General features: G+C 41.9%; 1 protein-coding gene and 1 pseudogene across 1 annotated transcript in view; both read right to left on the reverse strand.

Annotated features, from left to right (window-relative positions):
• The window catches only part of C11H12orf56 (chromosome 11 C12orf56 homolog), a 115,892-nt gene that overhangs the window by 48,486 nt on the left and 44,857 nt on the right, over nucleotides 1–22,549 (reverse strand). The window contains exon 3 of the mRNA XM_037996845.2: nucleotides 11,316–11,388. Within this exon, the coding sequence (XP_037852773.1) occupies nucleotides 11,316–11,388 (73 nt within the window). The remainder of the gene's footprint in view (nucleotides 1–11,315; nucleotides 11,389–22,549) is intronic.
• Nucleotides 19,003–20,085, reverse strand: LOC119623876 (V-type proton ATPase subunit E 1 pseudogene; annotated as a pseudogene).

The following is a 22,549-nucleotide window of genomic DNA, read 5'->3' on the forward strand; positions in this document are numbered from 1 at the left end:
TTGTCTCCTTTCAGCTTGCTTCAGCCTTTCTCTGCCTATAAAGTCAACCTCCTCTGCTCAGCTTTTCAGACCATTTCTCCCAATTCTAGAATCACAAATAAAACCAAATCTATGCTTATTTTGTCTTTGACATCTTAGTGGACCTAGGACTTCATTTCCTAATTTTAAAATAGAAACAATAATAGCACCCATCTCATAAGGTTTCTGTGAGGATACATGCAATGAGTTTGCAAAACTGGAAACAATATGTGCAAGCTATTACTATTACCCTATATTGCCTTGAGTTGATGGTTTATCTTTTTTTTTATTTCAATCATTTTGGGGGAAAGTTTATCCTTTTACATTAAGTTATCTTCTCTCTCCCATGAGATTAGAACCGCTACAATTGTAGAAAACTACTTTGTTTTGTAGAGATGAGGGTCTCACTACGTTGCCCAGGCTGGACTTAAACTCCTGTCCTCAAGTGATCCTCCTGCCTCAGTCTCCCAAATTGCTGGGGTTGCAGGCATGAGCCTCTGTTCCCAGCTTGAAATCTCTCTTTCATTTTTATAAACTTAAAACTTTTTTGTAGAGATGGGTCTCACTATGTTGCCAGGGCTGGTCTCAAACTCCTGGGTTCAAGCAATCCCCTTGTCTCAGCCTCCCAAAGTGCTGGGATTACAGCTGTGAGCCACTGTACCCTGCCCCAGCCTACGGTTTCTTAAGTGGAATATTTAACTCATTTATTTTTTAGCCTCTCTTATTTCTTGGTGAATACAGTAAAATTTATAAACATAGCTTTAGAGCAGATCTCTAAAGTCTGCTTTAGCTCAATTGCATGTACTTTGATATGTATTGTCATTAAGTTCTAAGTATCTTTTAATTTCCTTTTTTTCAGCAGTTTGATCATGATGTGTTTGGGTGTGGAATTTTTTTGAGTTTATCTTTTTTGGGGTTCACTGAGTTTCTTGAACCTATAAGTGTATGTCTTTTGCCAAATTTGGAGAATTTTCTGTCATTATTCCTCCAAATACTTTTTCTTTTCATTAATTTTTTTACATTTAATTAATTAATTAATTACTTTTTTTTAGAGACAGAGTCTCACTATGTTACCCACGCTGGTTTTGAACTCCTGGGCTCAAGCAATCCTCCTGCCTAGGCCTCCCAAAGTGCTAGGATTACAGGCATGAGCCATTGTGCCTGGCTATTTTTCTGCACTATTTCTCCTCTGCTTCCGAGACTCTGAAGCCATGAATACTAGATCTTTCATACTGTCACACAGTCCCCTGAGATTCTGTTTGTCTTTTCCTTCAATCTTTATTCTCTTTTGTTCGGGCTAGATAATTTCTATTCATCTATCTTCAAATTCAATGACTTTCCTCTATCATCTTCATTCCAGCTATTGAGCCATTCAGTGAATTTTTAAAATTTCAGTTATTGCAGTATGTTTTTCATTCTAAACTTTCCATTTGGTCCCTTTTTTATGTCTTCTATTTCTCTGCTGAGACTTTCTGTCTTTCCATTTGCTTCAAAGGGGTTCATAATTATTTCTTGGAGCATGGTTATAATAGTTGCCTTAAAGTCTTTGGTTGGGCCAGGTATGGTGGCTTATTTCTGTAATCCCAGCACTTTGGGAGGCTGAGGTGGGAGGATCACTTGAGGCCCAGGAGTTCAAGACCAACCTGGCCAACACAGCAAGGCCCCATTTCTATTAATAAAGAAAAAAAAAAAATCTTTTGTACTTCAAACATCTGTGTCATCTTGGGATTATTATCTGTTGTCCTTCATAAAATGTTGAAATTTCCCTAGCTCTCCAAATGTCAAGCAATTTTTATTGCATCTGGGACATTTTGAGTATTATGTGATTCTGGGTCTTACTTAAATTCTATGGAGAAGATTGATTTTTGCAATCAATTGTTGTATGTATTCCATTCAGGATTTTTACTTGCATTCAGTGGCAAAAGTGGAGGAAAGTGTGCTTACTCCAACTTCATCTGAATCAAACCTTCTTGATTAATTTTATTAGTATCAAAATTAAAATGATATTCAATAAAGACACCACATAGATAAAGCTAACAGGTAGCTAACAAAATGGGAGGTGATATTCGGAATGTCTAAAAACAACAAGCAGATTATTATATAGAATGTACCAAACAATTCTGCTCCTATATATGCAGTGAAAATTTTCAAACAGGTATATAAACGGAAGGCAGGGAGGGGCAAAAAGGAAAAGAAGATAGGAATAAAAGGATGGAGGAGAGTAAAGAGGAGAGGAAGAAAGTATATTGATTCTATCTCAATGCTCAATAATTTTTTTAATATTTTTATAAATATTTGTTAACAGTAATAAACTGAGAAAATGATATTAATATGTAAGAGAATATATCACTGGGCATGGTGACTCATGCCTGTAATCCTGGCACTTTGGGAGGCTGAGGTGGGCGGATTGTTTGAGACCAGGAGTTCAAGACCAGCCTGACCAACATGGCAAAACCCTGTCTCTACTAAAAATACAAAACTTAGCTGGGTGTGGTGCCACATGCCTATAATCCCAGCTACTTGGGAGGCTGACGCATGAGAGTCGACTGAACCTGGGAGGTGGAGGTTACAATGAGATCGCACCACTGCACTCCAGCCTGGGTAACAGGGCGAGACTCTGCCTCAAAAAGAAAACACAAAAAATTAGCCGGGCATCGTGGCGTGCGCCTGTAGTCCCAGCTACTTGGGGGACTGCAGTGGGAGGATCACTTGAGCCCAGGAGGTTGAGCCTGCAGTGAGCTGAAATCTTGCCACTGCACTCCAGCCTGGGTGACAAAGTGAGACCCTATCTGGAAAAAAAAAGAGAGAGAGAATATATCTATCTAATATTTTCAGTTTATTTTGAGAAATATCAAGAAATAAAGATTTAGAACAAATATTGAAGTCTTTGAATCTTTTCTCTTGAGTTTCTGAACACCCTGGATTCATACATTTACACACATAGTATATTTACATAAACACAGGACTTGGTCCTATAATAGAACTAGAACAATCTATTGTATAAGAAATTCTTAGAAATTAAGAATGGTACCTCATGGCATATTACTGCACAACAGCATTTTTATTTTTTAAATAATACAGTATTACTAGTGAGAGTAGAAAAAGAAGAAAGCCCCCCACAGGCTTGATCAAAGATTCTGAGGATGCTGAATAGTGATTATTCTGTGATTGACTTACTGATCATCAGCAGTAACAAAAGAGCTACGTTTGATAATAATACAGACTCACTATGTGCCACACAGAGTTTAAGTACCTTATATGTACATGCTTTAGCCCTTACATGTCATGCGTGTGGGATAGGTACTATTGTGAGCCCTTCCACCTATGAGAAGAGTCAAGCCCGGAAAGATTAAATAGCTAGCTTAAGGCAGAGTCAGGATTTGAAGTCAGCCAGTATAGCTCCAGAGCCTGTATGTTTATCTACCATGAGAGAGGAATATGCGAGAGGTGTTTAAAGGCCCGTTGTTTACTATTACCCTGAAAAGTAATCATACACACCTTATGTAAGTCTGATGTTCCAAGGTAAAAACATCCGTCTTGTGACCTGCAGCTTCTCATCATTAGGCCTAAAACACGGCACCTAGGAGGTGCTTCAAATCTCTGTACATGATAACGTCCTTTAGTCCTCTACTTAGTGTTTTCTATCCCACCCTACCTTTTGTTTAGGCTTCTGACTCAAACGTTTAATTATGGAGATGACAGTGCTAGAAAACTGTGGGACAGTAGACCCAGCTCCCTCTTCACCCTCTTTGTTTGGAAACTACTTCTCTACACACAGAGCACACAGAAGCTGCCATGTTTTTAAAGATCCTGATCTGTCGGCTGTGGTGAATATTTTTCAGCAGTGTGTCATTTACTCAAGCTGGGCAATCAGAGACTTTCTTCAGGATTTAAAAATTCACTATAAGAAAGTGGGTGAGTTAGCCTTTGTCTGGTGGGTGGAAGCTGTAAAATGTGAATTTAAGACAGTCAGTGACTCGTTTGCTGCCCCATGGAGGATGTGGTGTTCAGGGAGAGAAGATGCAATTGACAAACAAACATCAGAGAAGGAGACAGGGACCGAGTCCTGGGACACTCAAGCCCCCAGTTCCAGCTGTGTCTAAATTCCGTTCTTACCATTTCTACGTTCCCAGGATTCCATTTCTAAATTTTACTGAGTATTAATACCTTTAAAATAGAATGCAGAGCCCAGCAATTCGAATATGCCAGATTAGACTGACAGATAGATCTATGTCTATGTCTATATCTTTATATATTTCCATTTCTAAATATATCTGTTGAATGAATACTGAATTTCATGAGTTGACCCAGTAATTCCTATAAATTCCCTTTTTAAACCTAAAATGCATTTCTGTCACTTTAAACAGAGTTTTAACCTCCACAGTAACCTAAAACAACTACTGCAAACATTTACTTTTTTTTTTTTTCTTGCCAAGACAGAATCTTACTCTGTCACCCAGGCTGGAATGCAGTGGTGTGAGTAGCTTGGACTAGAGGGACATGCCACCAGCCCAGCTAATTGTTGCTTTTTTTTTTTTTTTTTTTTAAGAGATGGGGTTTTTCCATGTTGCTCAGGCCGGTCTTGAACTCCTGCGCTCAAACAGTGTACCCACCTTGGCCTCCCAAAGTGCTGGTATTAAAGGCGTGAGCCATCATGCTCAGCTGCAAACATGAACTAAAAACCTCTTTTATTTTTCTAATTTGGAGGAAAACAATGGAACTCTCAAAGTATCCTAGAAATGTGGGGAATTACATGCTGAAATGAAGACTTCAGTCTGGGAGCATGTGGCTGCCTATTCCTAGAACTGCCCCTCCCTCAATCCTTCCAATTACAGAGACCATGTTGAGAATTTCACTCAGTGCCCTGCTACAAGGCAGAGCCCTCCCCCGAGAAGCTCATAAGTCACATTCTTCAGGGCAATATTGGAAATACATCAACTCTGCCCAAACATGGTTTATTATTACATGGATTTAGAGCAAATCACACTCCTGCAAGCCAATATTATGCAAGCCAGGCTAGGTTGTAAAGAATATGATTATTCATTCAACAAATATTAAGCACCTAGTATGTACCAAGCACTGGGCCAACACTAGGAATATATCAGTGCACAAGAATATCTAGGTCCCAGCTCTCATGGAGCTTGCATTCTAGTGGGAAGACAGACAATAAGCAATGCACATGTAGTTATAACTTATGAAAGTGCAATGAAATCAACAAAGCAGTTTGATAAAGAAAACCTGTGTGTGTTGACGGGTGGCATACTTCAAACTAGGTGATCAAGCAAGACCTCTCTGGGATGCAGACATTTAAGCTAAGATCTGAAGGATGAGAAAGAGTGAGCCATGTGAAAAGCAATGTTAAGAGGGGTAAGAAATTCAAAGGTCTGAGCTGGAAAGAGTTTGCAGTGCTCTATTGAGATGAGTGAGAGAAGAGATCAAGCTGGAGTGGTAGGCAATGGCCAGGTCTTGCAGGGATGTCTAGACGTGGTAAAAGGTTTATTTGCTGTGCCATGGAATACCACTGAAAGGTTTTAAGCAAGAAAGGGACATTTGGAAAAGATCATTTTGGCTTTAAGGTGGATAATGGATTCAGGCAGAGGCAGGTAGCTGCTGAGAATGGAGGTGGAGGGTGTAGTTACAGATGTTGCAGAAGAGATGAGAGATGATAGTGGGGTTTTAGCTGTGGAGATAGAAGTTGATGGGTGAGTTAGATACATATTATGAACTCAGGAGTTCCAATACTCCAGGGGAAGATTGATGTCGTTGTAGATTATTTAGGCCAGCAATTCTCAAACCTTGGTAGCTAGCTAACAGAATCATCTAGGTAGCTACCAAAAACAGATAACTGAACCCTGTCCCTAAAGCTGAGGATTCAACAGCCTGGAGTAGAGTCTAGGAGTCTGTACTCTCCATGAGCCCTTGGGAGATTCTTATACATGGCCAAAATAGAAATAAACATGGACTTTTCCCATTATTCCAAGTCAGCTTTATTTCCACACCCCAGAAGATCTAGGCTAAGTCCTCACATCGCCTAGTCAGCATATATTAAGAGTGTAGACTAATCTCAAAGCAGTGACACCACATTAAGCAGCAGCAGTGGAGCTGGGCATAGTGGCGCATGCCTGTAATCCCAGCTACCTAGGAGGTCGAGGCTTTAGTGAGCCATAATCTCACCGCTGTACTCCAGCCTAGGCAGTCAGAACCTGTCTCAAAAAAGAAATAAAAGAAGAAGAAGAAGAAAAGAAGCAGCAGCAATGAGTATCCTAGATTCTAACTTTCTGGTAAGCAAATTCAAGCCCCTACAGTCTATTTAAACTTTACACAGAAGGACTGCTGGGGGCAAATGAGATCTCATATTCAATTGACTTCTCTAACTAACCTTGTATGGGATATTTAACTTTGTTAAGAAAGTTTTCTAAAAGTGTGTGGTTTTGTCTTTGTAGAAAAGGCAGAATAGTACGCATACATGAATCTTTGATAATCGAGGTCCTTCTGAACTTCGGGATTATCTTCATTAATATAATCTGGAAATGAAATTGACGAGTTGGCCTGAAACAGCAGGCTCCCAAAGGCAAAAGCCAAAAGAAGGGGAGACTTTAGTGCCCCCACTCCCTAGGATCTCCAATAGTCTCCCCCTGAGTGAGCCGGTACAAATAAATATCTATGCCACATAAAAGCAATGTATCTGTGCTTGCTAAGGAAAAAAGAGTTTCAATCTGCCCCACATAGACATACAGTCTAGGTAAATGAATTCCCTAACCTCCCCTATTGCTGCCCCAAAGATCTTTTTCATAGAAATTCCAGAACCATCACTGACTCCCAGAAGGATCTAACACCAGTCCAAATCCTCTTCTTTATATATGGGTATAAACCTAAAATTTTACTAGTTTTTTTCTGCCTCCAGCCAAGATGGGACCCTATATACCCTCCCACCTGAAACAACCAAAAATTGGATAAAATATATGCAAAAATAGACTTCAGGACACTAGACACCAGGCAATGAAACACAATGAGCCCTGGTAGATGGGAAATAATCAAGGTGAGACCTAACGATTGCCCCAGTTTACTGCCTTGAAAAAAGTCTCCAGGGCACAGTGTAGAGACGAGGGGGGTGATACATACTGATTGTGGTAATGGTTTCATGGGGAGATAGATATGATAAAACATATATGCACAGTTTATTGTGTGTCAATCATACCTCAGTAAAACTGTTACAACAAAATTCTCCAAATAGAACTTTTTTCCTGGAGCTGCTGGCTTTCATGCCTGCTAAAATGGAAATCCCACCAAAGGAATAACCATTTTAAATCTGTATTATTAAATTATCACAATGTGCCGGGCACGGTGACTCACGCTGGTAATCCCAGCACTTGGGACCACCGCCAGCCGAGGCAGGTGGATTACAAGACCGGGAGTTCGAGACCAGCCTGACAAACAGGTGAAACCCCGTCTCTACCAAAAATACAAAAAAATTAGCCGGGTGTGGTGGCGGGTGCCTGCAATCCCAGCTAGTCAGGAGGCTGAGGCAGGAGAATCACTTGAACCCGTGAGGCAGAGGTTGTGGTGAGCCGAGATCGAGCCACTGCACTCCAGCCTAGGTGACAAAGCTAGACTCCGCCAAAGAAAGAACGAAAGAAAAGAAAGAGAGAGAGGAAGGAAGGAAGGAAGGAAGGAAGGAAGGAAGGAAGGAAGGAAGGAAGGAAGGGAGGGAGGGAGGGAGGGAGGGAAGGAGGGAGGGAAGAATTATCACAATGTGTTATCAGTAAAAACCCAAACATAAAATTTACAGGAAGAGCAAGGATGCTTGCTAGGTGGTGTGGTTTGAATATTTGTCTCCTCCAAAACTTACATCGAAGTTTAATCCCCAGTATGGCAGTATTGAGAGGTGGGGCCTTTAAGAGGTGACTGGGTAGTGAGGGTTCTGCCCTCATAAATGGATGAATCAATTCATGGATAAGTGGGTTAATGTGTTATCATGGGGATGGAACTGGCTTTATAAGAAGAAGTAGACAGACAACTTGAGCTTGCATGCCCAGTCCTCTCGCCATGTGATGTCCTGCACAGCCTAGGAACTCTGCTGAGTGTCCCCACCAGCAAGAAGGCTCTCAGCAGATCCAACTCCTTGACCTTGGCCTTCTCACTGTCCATAACTGTTAGAAATACATTCTTTTCCTTATAAATTAACCAGTTTCAGGTATTCTGTTATATACAACAGAAAACAGACTGAGATACTAGGGAAGGCTAGAGAGAGGACAGCACAGAGAAGGGAGGAAGAGCACAGAATGGGAGAAATGGAAACAAATCTTGACCATTTGACAAGTGTGTTGAGAGCTGGAAGTAGCCAGGTAGTTCCATGAAAATGCATGGTGACCATGGCACATATTTACCTATGTAACAAATCTGCACATCCTGCACATGTATCTCAGAACTTAACATAAATAAAGTAACATTTTTTAAAAAGAAAATATGTAGTGGTGTTTTTTAGTTGCCACAATAAATGGGGAGCATTACTGGCACTTAGTGGACAAAAGCCAGGGAAGCTGAAGTTTCACCATGTGTGGCCCCATTCTGCACAAGTACAAATGGTACCACACAAATGCCAGCAGCACCCCTTGAGAAATCTGGTGAAAGGAATTCAGCTACACAGGCTGTTGGTTCCTTCTCCAATGCCAGCATTTTAAAGGGGTCTCCATGCGCATTTTAAGCTATGGTTTGCAATGCTAAATAGAACACATTAGACAACTCTGTCTTGGTAAATTTTTTGATGTTTAGCTTCAAATATAATCAGACCCTCCAAAGCCCTGAGAACTCTGACAGGAACACTATAGCTAACTCCTTAACCTTGAACTTAAGCATCTTTAAGAAAATTAGTTACTGTGGCCACTGTCCAACAATTTTCTTATCCAGAATAATTGGCCCTAAGGTTAAAATTCTACAAAGCAAATTTGCAATGTATTTAGGAAAAAGAAACTTCCTTAGCTTTTTTTTTTTTGTAAGAAAGGAAGTTATAATAATAATGAAATTTAGGTTTGGAAGAGAACTCATAGGTCCTCTTGTTCAAACTGGGAGACAGGGTGAGAATGACAGAAAGGGCAGTGAGAAAAGGTCCCTCCCCAGCGAGCTAAGAAACACAGCATGGCCCACCACGGGTTTGTGAATATCCCCAGGTAGGAGTTCGCTTTTTCTGAACAGCATTTTTCAATGCTTTTCTAATCTGGATATTTCCCCTTGCTATGACCTGTCTTTCTAGGATCCAATTCATATTAATTTCCCCTATGCCTCTATATCCTTTGACTGGCAGCTCCCAGAATCCTACAATCCCTTCTAATATCTAAATAGAGAAAGTGTGTAATAGTATCACACTTTGGTCAGGCACGGTGGCTCACGCCTGTAATCCAAGCGCTTTGGGAGGTCAAGGCGGACGAATCATGAGGTCAGGAGTTCAAGGTCTGCCTGGCCAACGTGGTGAAGCCCCATCTGTACTTAAAATACAAAAAGCAGCTGGGCATGGTGGTGGGCACCTGTAATCCCAGCTACTCGCGAGGCTGAGGCAGGAGAATCAGTTGAACCCGGGAGGCGGAGGTTGCAGTGAGCCGAAATTGAGCCACTGCACTCCAGCCTGGGCGTCAGTGCAAGACTCCATCTCAAAAAAAAAAAAAAAAAGAAAAGAAAAGAAAGAAAAGAAAAAAAGCAGTATCACACTTTAACTTATGCAACTTTATGCAACTTAAGAAACTCCTTTTTCTTTTTTTTTTTTTTTTTTTTTTGTCCAGGTGCGGTGGCTCACTCTGTAATCCCAGCACTGGGAGGCTAAGGTGAGCAGATCACTTGAGGTCAAGAGTTCAGTATCAGCCCTGTCAACATGGCAAAACCCCATCTCTACTAAAAATACAAAAAATTAGACAGGCATGGTGGTGGACGCCTGTGATCCCAGATACTCAGGAAGCTGAAGCAGGAAAATTGCCTGAACCTGGGAGGCAGAGGTTGCAGTGAGCAGAGATCACACCACTGCACTCCAGCCTGGGTGACAGAGCAAGACTCAGTCTCAAAAAAACAAAAACAAACAAAAAAAACCCCACGATTCCTTTTCCTCCTTTTTAAATTTACCCAGACTTCTTTCCCACCTTCCAGACTGAAATTTCAACTGCCAGATGAACTTCTCCGCCAGATAAGCCCAGTAGGACCTCAAGCTTAACCTATTTAAACCAGTACTTGAGTGTAATCCCTTCTGACATCCTTATTTCTTTGAAGGGCATCATTATTCAGTCACCCCAGCTGGAAACCACAGTAGTTTCTCTTTCCATCTCTCCTGTTTCAGCCAAATGTTAGTACTGTGGATTCTGCCTATGAAATGTCTCTTCCATCCATCCCATTTTCTTTATTCTTGCTACCACGACCCCAGTTCACATTCTAATAACTTTCCACCAATCTCTGGTCTTTCCCCACTTCAATCCATTTTAAGCACAATTGTCGGATTATTTTTCTGTAGTAATGGTTTTTATATCATTCTCATGGTCAAAACTTTCAATAGTTTTTTCATATCCTGTGAAATGAAATGTAAAGTCTTCATCTGGACTTTTAAGATCCTCCAAAGTATGGGCCCCATTTCATTTTCAGGTCCTATTTTCAATCCCACGGGGCTAACACATGTTGCATATCTTTCCTGCCTGGATCTCCTCTTCCACTATTCCTCCAACTGCAGTGTTCCCATCTCCAGGCGCCCTATTCCTTTACCAACTGTCACCAGGCATCTTGACGTCTCCCCACAACTGAATATCATCTGTCTCCTCTTTAAATCTCTTTGCAAATTGCTCAGACTCATTCAGGACACTGAGCATGTGGACTATGCATTTTCTTTATTTGTGCAAATGCTGTATATCTTGGTTAGAATCGGCTTCTCAAGGATAGGATCTATGACTTACTCATCTTTGTATCCATCATAGGGCCTAACATAGTGTCCCACACAGAACTAGACTTCAACAGATGTTTTAGAATTTAATTTTAATGAATTATTTATATTGTGACATCTATATGTTCAGTAATATATAGAAAATTAGGAAAACTATACTATTTAACTGGTTAATCAGTTAAATATTAATCAGTTAAAACTATACTATTAACTGATTTGAATTGAGGAAAAGTTCTCTCAAAAATATTTCCTTCCTTATTGCATACATAAGATTAACAGAACTCAGTCCAAAGCCATTAGTAGAGAAAAAAAAATTAAGAAAAACAAGTTGCAATGTAAAAACGTTTTGATTAGCAAGTTAAACACATACTCCAAACAACAATCTCACCTGAGAGGAGATTCATTCAGGCTTCTGGGCTCTTTGATTCTCCAAAAGGCAAGGCCATTCTTTTCTTCCTTGACTTAAAAAAAATAGTTATTTGGTCATTAATTAAATAATTTGATTGAGATTATGAAGAAGACCTAGTCTGCACTCCAGCCTGGGTGACAGAGCAAGACTCAAGCAAGACTTGAATGACTGTTCATAAATCCTCACAAAAATTATAAGTCCAAAATTGTAAGCTAGGTAGCATGATGGAGCAAAAAGAACTTTGGCTTGACATGAACATGTCCTCAGACAAGCACAGTGGCTCACACCTGTAATACCAACATTTTAGGAGGCTGAAGTGGGAGGATCACTTGAGCTCATGAGTTCAAGACCAGCCAGGGCAACATACTGAGATGTCATCTCTACAAAAAATAGAAATATTAACTGAGTGTGGTAGTGTGCACCCGTAGTCCCAGCTCCTTGGGAGGCTGAGGATGGAGGATCGCTTGAGCCTAGGTGGTTGAGGATGCAGTGAGCTATGATCACACCACTGCACCCTAGCCTGGGTAACAGAGCAAGACCCTGTCTCAAAAATAAAAAATAAAAACAAAATGTAAAAGGTAGGGCCTTTTTGGAAGTGATTAAGTCACTAGGTCTCTGCCCTCATAAACAGGATTAGTGCCCTTATACAAGGTTGACGGGAGTGCCCTAGTCCCACTGCCCCTCCCATCATGTGAGGACAAAGGATTTCTTCCTTCTGCCATGTGAGGATGCAGCAAGAAGTTTCCATCTCTGAAGCAGAGGGCAGCCCTCACCAGACACTGAGTCTGCTGGTGACTAGATCTTGGACTTCCAGCCTCCAGAACTGTGAGAAATAAATTTCTGTTGTTTATAAATTGCCTAGTCTAAGGTATTTTGTTATAGCAGCAGGTGCAGGATAAGACAGTGGTCTGCTGTTATTCTGTCTTTCCAACCTCTCCCTTTTTTGAGGAATTGCTCTCTTCCTATAGTTACCATGAGGGTCCTCATCCTTAAATTAAAAAAATAAAAAGACTTTGCTCCTTCCGTGAAACAAATGATGCTTAAGTTTCAGTGCCCCTGGCCGGGTGCAGTGGCTCACACTTGTAATTACAGCATTTTGGGAGGCTGAGGCAGATGGATCACTGGAGTTTAAGACCAGCCTGGCCAACATGGTGAAACCCAGTTTCTACTAAAAACACAAAAATAGCCAGGCGTGGTAGTGTGCACCTGTAGTCCCAGCTACTCGGGAGGCTGAGACAGGAGAATCGCTGGAACCTGGGAGGCGGGGGTTGCAGTGACCCAAGATTGCACCACTGCACTTCAGCCTGGACAAAAGAGTGAGACTCTATCTCAAAAAAAAAAAAAAAAGTTTCAGTGCCCCTCAGTGCATGAGTTCCTTCCAAAGTCTTAGGAGAGACCCTAAAACTGTGTTAACATGGCCACATGTTTTTGTAAGAATTGCAAAGAGAATAATCCACCTCTTCAACCACAACAATTTAAGACCACAGGCTCTTCTTCCCACTTTGATTTTTCTTCCATCTCACTTCCTCTCTTGAGAGTGGCTGTAGTCGCTTTGTATTTGTAATTTCTTCTGTCCTGATTTCTTTGGAGTGCTGTGGGCATTGTATTTGTACAATGTAAAACAGACTTCTTAGTTATTTCAAGGGGGGCGCTCTCCAAATTGTTGAGTTTTAGTCCCCATAAAACCTAGATCCACTCCTGCCCTAGCCATAGCTGATGGGTCTAGAGGTGGACTGCTGACCCAGTCTAGGCCAATCAATGTCTTGCCCTGGCTTTGTGACATTTGTTCTTGAGAGACAGGTCTAGAAGTCTTTGGAGCTGGCTGGATCCTAGGAGGAGGTCCTGGCCAGGCTGCTCAGGCCCTGGAACAGGCACCTGGGTTCCTGGTCTTCCACTATTTGGCTCTTTTGTTTCCCTTTTGATTCCCTAGGAGACTCCAAAATCTCCCAACAAATTCCCCTTGACATCAAGATAGACAGAATCAGTTTTTTCTATTTGGAATTTAAGAAACTTTAAGACCCCAATCAACACAATCACTTGTAAAAGTAGGCATTTCACAAATAATGGTACTAAATGTGATGCAAATAATGCCTTTGTACATTGCTGGAATTAAGTGGAAGCACTTATGACTCATCAATCAGACAGGTTTGAGCCCATCTCCTGCTTCAGATCACAAATTACAGAATGTCTAGGAGGTAAACCATTTGGTCCTGGTGATACAGCAATACCAACCCAGGGAGCAAGCAGCTTGGAGGAGAGCAGGAAATCTAGAGCACATCACTGCTGGCATGCTGGAAAGGAGGACGAGATCACCGAGGCTTATCTGTTAGGATGTTAGTGTTACCCGCACAATCATCCTGTAACAGTCTTAAGTTGTCTCTTAAACCTCATTCCATCCAATTCACTAACCAAACTTGAATTCTCTCTTTTTTGTGCAAGGTCATTAAAAAATTGAGAAAAAACAACTTTAGTCTTCACGTCCCTGCCTCTTTCTATGTTGGCTTTATTTTAATTATTTATTTATTTTTATTTGTTTGTTTGTTTGTTTATTGAGACAGAGTCTTACTCTGTCGCCCAGGCTGGAGTGCAGTGACACAATCTCGGTTCACTGCGGCCTCTGCCTCCCGGGCTCAAGCAATCCTCCCACCTCAGCCTCCTGAGTAGCTGGGATTACAGACGCCCACCACCATGCCCGGCTAATTTTTGTATTTTTAGTAGAGACAGGGTTTCACCACTTTGGCCAGACTGGTCTCAAACTCCTGACCTCAAGTGATCCGCCCGGCTTGGCCTCCTAACGTGCTGGGATTCCAGGTGTCAGTCATCGTGCCCGGCCTGTGTTAGCTTTAAATTTCACTTTGTAACAATGGTCTGGAGAATTAGGATCATCTGTGCTCTCCACTCAGAAATAAAGTATAGTTCAATCTGTTTCTGTACTTGGTGGAAAGTCTGGTCTCCCGGACACCAAGGACCAGAGTCTGGCAGGTGTAAGGCAATAATGACAAGAGAGGCTGAGTGCAGAGTCATCTGCTGCTGTATTGTCTAGTGTGCATGTAGCAGTTGACACCCTTCTTCAGTGGCTTGGTTATGAATTCCTTCAGTCATTTAGCATGATGCATATCTTATGGAATGCTTGGTAGTATGGGCCAGCTGAGGATCATTTTTTAAAAGGGACATTACAAGAATAAGACATCTGCTTTCTCTATTGCAAGAGGTTCAATTACATTCATAAAGTCCCATTCCTGTGGAGAAGATTGTCAAGCTTTCATATGTAAAAACTATCCATGAAACCTGAGAGACTCATCAGTTTCTTGTGCTTTTACTTTTGCCCCACATCACTGGTTTTAGAAAATCTCTAGGTTTTACATTTATTTTTAAAAATTACACACACATACATACAGTTGTCCCTCAGTATCCATGGAAAATTGGTTCTAGGATCTCCCCTGGAAACCAAAATCTGAGTATGCTCAAGTGCCTGATGGAAAATGGTATAGTATTTTCATACAACCTATGCATACCCTTATACTTTCAATAATCTCTAGATTATTTATAATACTAACTACAACAAAAAATGTCATGTACATAGTTCTACTGTATTGTTTAGGGAATAATGACAAGAAAAAGGTCTGTACGTGTACAGCACAGATTCAATTCTTTTTTAGTATGATTTCTGTCTTCTGTTGGCTGAATCTATGAACGTGGAACTCACGAATATGGAGAGCCAATATTCACCGCAGCTCTAGAATAATAGAAAAGACATTTTATAAAGGCTTTTATGGTATTACTAAACTTTGGTTCAGTTTAGATTTTGTTAAACTATGTTTCAATCTGTTTGGGGATTTGTCTATTTAATTTTATGCCAATATTTCAAAACGTACCACTAAAGCCTATAAGGTCTTTTCTGTTTTTCTAGAGCTGCAGTGAATATTTGAAAACACTAGTTACCTGTGTCTATTTAAATGTAAACTTAAATTCAGTTATTCAGCAGCACTAGCCACATTTGAAAAGCCCAGTGGCCACAGGTGGCCACTAGCTACTGTATTAGACATGATTAGACAAGATATGGAACATCTCCATCATTGCCAAAAGGTAATGCTGTTTTAGAATGTACCTGAAACTGAAACTAAGTGGTTAATAAACCAATCCATTCAAGAGCTTTTGTGGCCAGGCGTAGTGGCTCATGCCTATAATCCCAGCACTTTGGGAGGCCAAGGCGTTCGAGATCAGCCTGGCCAAATAGAGAAACCCCGTCTCTATTAAAACTACAAAAATTAGCCAGGTATGGTGGCAGGTGTCGGTAATCCCAGCTACTCGGGAGGCTGAGGCAGGAAGAACTGCTCGAACCTGGGAGGCAGAGGTTGCAGTGAGACGAGATCACGCCACTGCACTCCAGCCTGGTAACAGAGTGAGACTTCATCTCAAAAAAAAAAAAGAGCTTTTGCTACTAATACAGTTCAATCCTGTCACTCTGTTCCCATCTGCATTGTTCATTTAGAGTTTAATAACCATCCTCTTTCATCTAAATGTAAAAAGTACAATTTAGTTATGGCATGTTGGCTCACACCTGTAATCCAAGCACTTCACGAGGCTGAGGCAGGAGGATTGCTTGAGGCCAGAAGTTTGAGATCAGCTTTGGCAATTCAAAGTGCTAATTGTGGCCCATATAAGAACATATGTATACTAAAAAGAAAAGCATCTTTTCCTCTATATATTCAGAAAAGTGGGGTCTAATTAGGAATCCTGTTACAAATGTGATAATTTAAACTAAGTGTTTTTACTAGAAGTGGTTTCCAATGTTGAGTTTGCTTTGTTCGGATGACCGAGTTGATTGGACCATGGGCACCTGTATCACATGACAAAAATATCCCCTAGGCTTTTTTACCCAAGAGGTTTGGAGTTAGTCCTAATAATTACCTTTATTTAAGTGCTCAGTAGTTATTGGGTGCCGCTGCTCTAGGCATGACATCATCATTAGTAACATATTAAAGATTCTAGCAATGACTATTGTCAAATAGATGGTCGGGTAGGTTTGGGCCTGTCTCTTGCTTTAGGACACATATTGCAGAATGTCTCTGAGGTGAACCACTGGGGCCCTAAATACATAGCAATACCTGACTCAGGGAACAAGCAGCTGGAAGGACAGAAAACATACAGCATCACTGTTGACATAATGGAAAAGGGGAGTGTTTTCTATCTTGTAATGTAGCTGGGGCTCCTTGTGACAGTGGTAGTTTTGTGTTGTCAAAAGCCCCCACACCCAAGTGTCAGATGGTACTTTTGGGAATGAAAGTAGAGAACAGGTGGGGGCAAGTGTTATTCTATGAATAGCCCTGCACATCAGCACAGGACAAATTCTTCACTAATTTTAACATCACTTGCAAATTTTCTAGGAATTTATTATTTATTTATTTATTTTTTCTTTTTTGAGATGGAGTCTCGCTCTGTCGCCCAGGCTGGAGTGCAGTGGCGCGATCTCCACTCACTGCAAGCTCCGCCTACCGGGTTCACACCATTCTCCTGCCTCAGCCTCTCGTGTAGCTGGGACTACAGGTGCCTGCCACCGCGCCTGGGCTAATTTTTGTATTTTTAGTAGAGATGGGGTTTCACCGTGTTAGCCAGGATGGTCTCGATCTTCTGACCTCGTGATCCACCCGTCTCAGACTCCCAAAGTGCTGGGATTACAGGCGTAAGCCACCACGCCCAGTGTTTCTAGGAATTTAAATGTCATCAAACTTCAATCTGTTTTACTACATTATTTTTCTATGTGTTTTTATTTTCCTATACATGTTGAAGAAAAAAAAAAGCCAAGAATAATTATGCTTGTGGACAAGGATAAATATGCATTTAAGGCAACCAACACCAGTTAGATGCCCTAATTAGTGTGACAGGAGACCTGACGAACAACCAGGGATTTGATAAACCTGCTAATAACAAATTCTACAGTTTCCATGCCACAATGTGTCAGCATGGAAAGGTGCTCATCCATGAAAGTGTAAAAAAACCACACAGTGGCCGGGCGCGGTGGCTCAAGCCTGTAATCCCAGCACTTTGGGAGGCCGAGACGGGCGGATCACGAGGTCAGGAGATCGAGACCATCCTGGCTAACACGGTGAAACCCCGTCTCTACTAAAAAATACAAAAAACTAGCCGGGCGTGGTGGCGGCGCCTGTAGTCCCAGCTACTCGGGAGGCTGAGGCAGGAGAATGGCGTAAACCCGGGAGGCGGAGCTTGCAGTGAGCTGAGATCCGGCCACTGCACTCCAGCCTGGGCGACAGAGCCAGACTCCGTCTCAAAAAAAAAAAAAAAAAAAGCCACACAGTTTTCTCACACATCGTAGCTCTGAGTCTGACTTAGAATAAAGTCTAGTGGACAATGAATGGGCTGAATGGGCTGGCCTAGCTACACAAGCTGGATGCCAGAAGTAGAAGGGCCTATCCAGCTCCTCGGACCTTCATCCTTCCCTTCTTCTTCTATGCTAAAGATTCAATCTTAAGGGCTGACTTCATTAAGTCAGCGCCACCCCCTCCCAGCTGTGTAGCCTGCCCTGCCCACCTTATTTCATGTAATACAACAACTCTGTGAAGCTAGTAATGGAGATGACGAATCTGAGACTCACAAAGTTTAAGTGACCTGCTGAAGGTCACACATCCAGGAAATGTGAGAAACAGAATTCAAACCTGGGCTTAGCGAAATGCAAAGTCCATGTTCTTCTTCTATGCTTTTCATCAACTCCCAATTACAGGGACGGATACCTTAAAAAGGCTAATATATCAATATATCTATATAGATGTAGATATACAGATATATCTGAGCTGTTTTTACTCACTTCGGACACCAAGTGTGCGATTTTTTTTTTCTTTCACCCAAAGCCAATTCTCTAATTCTCTACATACCAATGGGGAGTACTACAATTCAACTCCATTCTGCCATTCACTACTTGGCAGTAGCACAGACCCCACAGGTTAAGGGCTCAGTCCCACAAGACTGCCCTAACTTCAGATGCCAATTGCAACTCCCAGGTTTCCACCTGTATTTCTGACCAACCAGCTATAAATCAGGGGCTCCCCATGAAGTGAACCAGAACATGCCACCCAAAATATGCCACTTTGGCATATTGGTTATTTCGACCTGAAGATGCTTGAGAGACAGCAGATGTAGGAAGGGCTCTCTGATCTACACCTTTCTACCTTAAAACAGGACATAGACCAGGCACAGTGGCTCACGCCTGTAATCCCAGCACTTTGGAAGACTGAGGCAGGTGGATGATTTGAGGCCAGCAGTTTGAGGCCAGCCTGGCCAACATGGCAAAAACCCAACTCTACTAAAAATACAAAAATTAGCCATGTGTGGTAGTGCATGTCTGTAATCCCAGCTGCTCAGGAGGCTGAGGCACAAGAATCACTTGAACCTGAGGAGTGGAGGTTGCAGTGAGCTGAGATCACACCACTGTGCTCCAGCCTGGGTGACAGAGCAAAATTCTGTAAAAAAAGAAAAAAAAAAAAAAAAAAAACAACACCAGGACATAAATTTCCCATGAGAAATGCAACCTCTTTATACCAGGAAGAGGAGAACATTCTTTTTTTTTTTTTTTTTTTTTTTAACTTTCGGATGAACTGGAGGTGAGTCCTGATCATATTACATGAAGCTTTCCACCATTGTGAACAATTAGGCAAGGCATTGGTGACAGAGGGGCATCACTGATAAATACAGAGCAATACTGGGGCAGTAAAGGGGAAGCTACAGAGACATTTGTGTTTCTTCAAATATCAGAAGCTTCCACATCACAGCAGGAGAGCTGAGGACGAGCTCCACCTCCCAAAGGCCTAGTCCAAAAACTTCCCATTGGCATTGACCCTAAACAAGCCACCCCGACTTCTGGCATCATCTGCTGGACTATGAGATCCAGCCGGCTTTCCAGGGTATTGGAAACCTTTATTTTACGATCCCCATTATATATGTCAACTGCACCAGCTATGTCCTCCAGCAGGCAGGACTCCTGGTCAATTTGGACATCAACATCTTTTTTGGTGGCAACTTTGTACATAGGGATTACCTTTTGCATTGTAGCCTTTACCAGAGGGAAATCTTGTTTCCTGCAACAATGAATCATTCAGGGCTCCAGCAACTGATACAAACCTGTGATAGGGTCATCTCGCTCTGAGGACTTTGAGTCTTGCTTGATTCATCAAATTGGACATCTGAATTTTCTTCTTCTGCTCAATCTGTTTCTCTTTCTTCTCATAATATTCCATAATCTTTAGTCTTTGGGCTTGCACAAGTCAATCTTTGTCTATGTTGAACTCTTCTTCTACCTTTGCATCTACTTCTTCTGCCTTCTCATTGGCTTCTTGTTCAACGAAAGCCATCATATGCTTTATCTGCTTTTGCACATCAGCACCGCTGAGAGCCATGGCGAGAGCAATGCTAGGTTGGTGAGCAATAGGCTCGAGTTTAGGTTTGAAGGGTGAGGTGGGAGGAATGGGCAGAGGAAACCCCTGCACAGATCTTGGTTTTGTTTACTTTTTGAGAACATTCTTATCAACAGAAGTGAGGCATGGACACTGAGATGAATCTGTACAAACACTAAAATAAGTCTTATCTTCCATTAATTTTCACCATATATTTCCTAGTCATTTTCCCACAGTTCACTGTGCATAGTCCAAGACCCTTTGCCTTGTCTTGTCACAGCTCTACAATTTATCATTCTTTATTAACATGGTATGTAAGCACTCAGGCCTGTCGGCTTCTTTGGGTCTTCATTTCTCTTCTATGAAGGTTCCCCTGCCATGTAAAATTGTTAATGTCAAATAAAATGTGTATCCTTATCTCCTGTTAACCTGCCTTGTCTCAGTTTAATCCTTAGGCACAGCCACAAAACCTAAGAAGGTAGAGGAAAAGTCTTTCCTCCCTTTACCACAAGCACCTCCTTGGGTTTAATAATTTGCAAGAACAGCTCACAGAACTCAGGAAAGTGCTTCATTTACCATTACCAGTTTATTATAAAGGATTATCTTCAGGAATAACCAAATGGAAGAGATGCATTGAGCAGGGCATCAGGGGAGGGCTGCAAAGCCTCCACGCCCTCTCCTGGTGTACCACTGTCCCAAGAACTTAATGTGGTCACCAACTTGGGAGCTCTCCAAACTCCGTCAGTTAAGGATTTTTTTAGTTTTTGTTTGTTCGTTTGTTTGTTTGTTTGTTTGTTTTTCAGACAGGGTCTTCCTCTGTTACCCAGGCTGGAGTGCAGTGGTGCAATCATGGCTCAGCATAGCCTCAACCTCCCAGGCTCAAGTGATTCTCCCACCTCAGCCTCCTGAGTAGCTGGGACTACAGGTGTGCACCACCACACCCAGCTAATTTTTGTATTTTTTGAAGAGACAGGGTTTGGCCATGTTTCCCAGGCTGGTCTCAAACTCCTGCCTTAAGTGATTGTCCCCACTTAGCCTCTCAAAGTGCTGGAATTACAAGTGTGAGCCACCACGCTTGTATTAGTCAGTGTTCTCTAGAGGGACAGAATTAATGGAATAAATATAGAGAGCCCAATGTGTCCAGGCGGATATGAAAACTTCCAGTTCTACATATATGATAACTTCCATATATATATGGGAGTTTATTAAGTATTAACTCACACGGTCACGCGGTCCCACAATAGGCTGTCTACCGGCTGAAGAGCAAGGAGAGCCAGTCCGAGTTCCAAAACTGAAGAACTTGGAGTCTAATGTTTGAGAGCAGGAAGCGTCCAGCACGGGAGAAAGATGTAGGCTGGGAGGCTAGGCCAGTCTCTGTTTTCGCATTTTTCTGCCTGCTTCTATTCTAGCTACGCTGGCAGAGGATTAGATTGTGCCCACCCGGAATAAGGCGGGTCTGCCTTTCCCAGCCCACTGACTCAAATGTTAATTTCCTCAGGCAACACCCTCACAGAGACACCCAGGATCAATACTTTCTATCCTTCAATCCAATGAAGTTGACACTCAGTATTAACCATCACAAGTCCACCCCTTGTCAACCTGAACCCATACACATCTCCTGAGATCATACAAATCTTCAAATAAGGACAATAATAAGGTCATAATTATGCCTAGCATAATACAACTATCCTTTGCACAAACGGAAATGCAACAATCCCCAACCCAAATACTATTTCATAAAGTTAACAATACCTAAATGCTAATGAGAAATAAATCTTATGTCACATGCTAAAGGAAAAAGGAAATAAAACGAAGATATTTTCTTAGTACAAGTATATACATGCACAAATATGTTTTTAATGAAAGAAGGAGGAAATACTCATGACAACTACAGTCCTCGTTTCTGCAGCTGGTCATGTTGTCATAGCTGGTATTGATGACTACCTTATTCTACTACCCATTCTGTATTATTTTTGTCTTCAGCAAGCACCTCAGCAGGTCATGGTTTTTTTTCCTGGTGGAGTGACCCAAACCTTCATTCATGAAGGGTCTGGGTCATTTGTAGTCCTGCCTGAATTGGGCTGTGGATCTCCTGTATTCCATGCATACTCTTCCTTAACTCCATTGTGGAGTAGTAAACTGATTTCAGTAGTAGACCTAGACTTGATAGTCTAGGTCAATCACCCCAGCCAACACTGTAACTGCCTTCTTGGCCTGTTGACTTAAAGGTAGGAGGAGCCTATGGACAGGAATGGAGAAAAATGCATTTGCCAAATCAATGGCTGCATACCAGGTACCAGGAGGTGTGTTAATTTGCTCAAGCAATGAAAACATATCTGGTACAGCAGCTGCACTTGGAGTCACCACTTGGTTAGGCTTACGATAATCCACTGTCATTCTGCAGGATCCATCCGTCTTCTGCACAGGCCAAATGGGAGACAGCTGAACAAGGATGTGGTGAGAATCACCACCATTTGGCCTTTCCCACCATAATAGCCCTCATTCTACCAGCCAACGTGGGGGTTCTGCCAGCCGCTCAGTATGTCTATGCCAATTATGCATTCTGGCACTGGGGAAGTGACCACAGGATGAGTCCGGGGACCCACTGGACCCACTGTAACTTGAACCTGAGCTAAAACTCCATTAATTACCTGACCTCCATAAGCCCCTACTTTAACTGGAGGACCACAATGATGTTTTGGGTCCCCTGGAATCAATGTCAGCTCAGCCAGTGTCCAGTAGTCCCCTAAATGTCTGATCATTTCCCATTCCCAAATGCACAGTTACCCTGCTAAAAGGCTACACAGT

This window comes from Chlorocebus sabaeus, chromosome 11, assembly GCF_047675955.1.
Source record: "Chlorocebus sabaeus isolate Y175 chromosome 11, mChlSab1.0.hap1, whole genome shotgun sequence".
Lineage (NCBI taxonomy): Eukaryota > Metazoa > Chordata > Mammalia > Primates > Cercopithecidae > Chlorocebus > Chlorocebus sabaeus.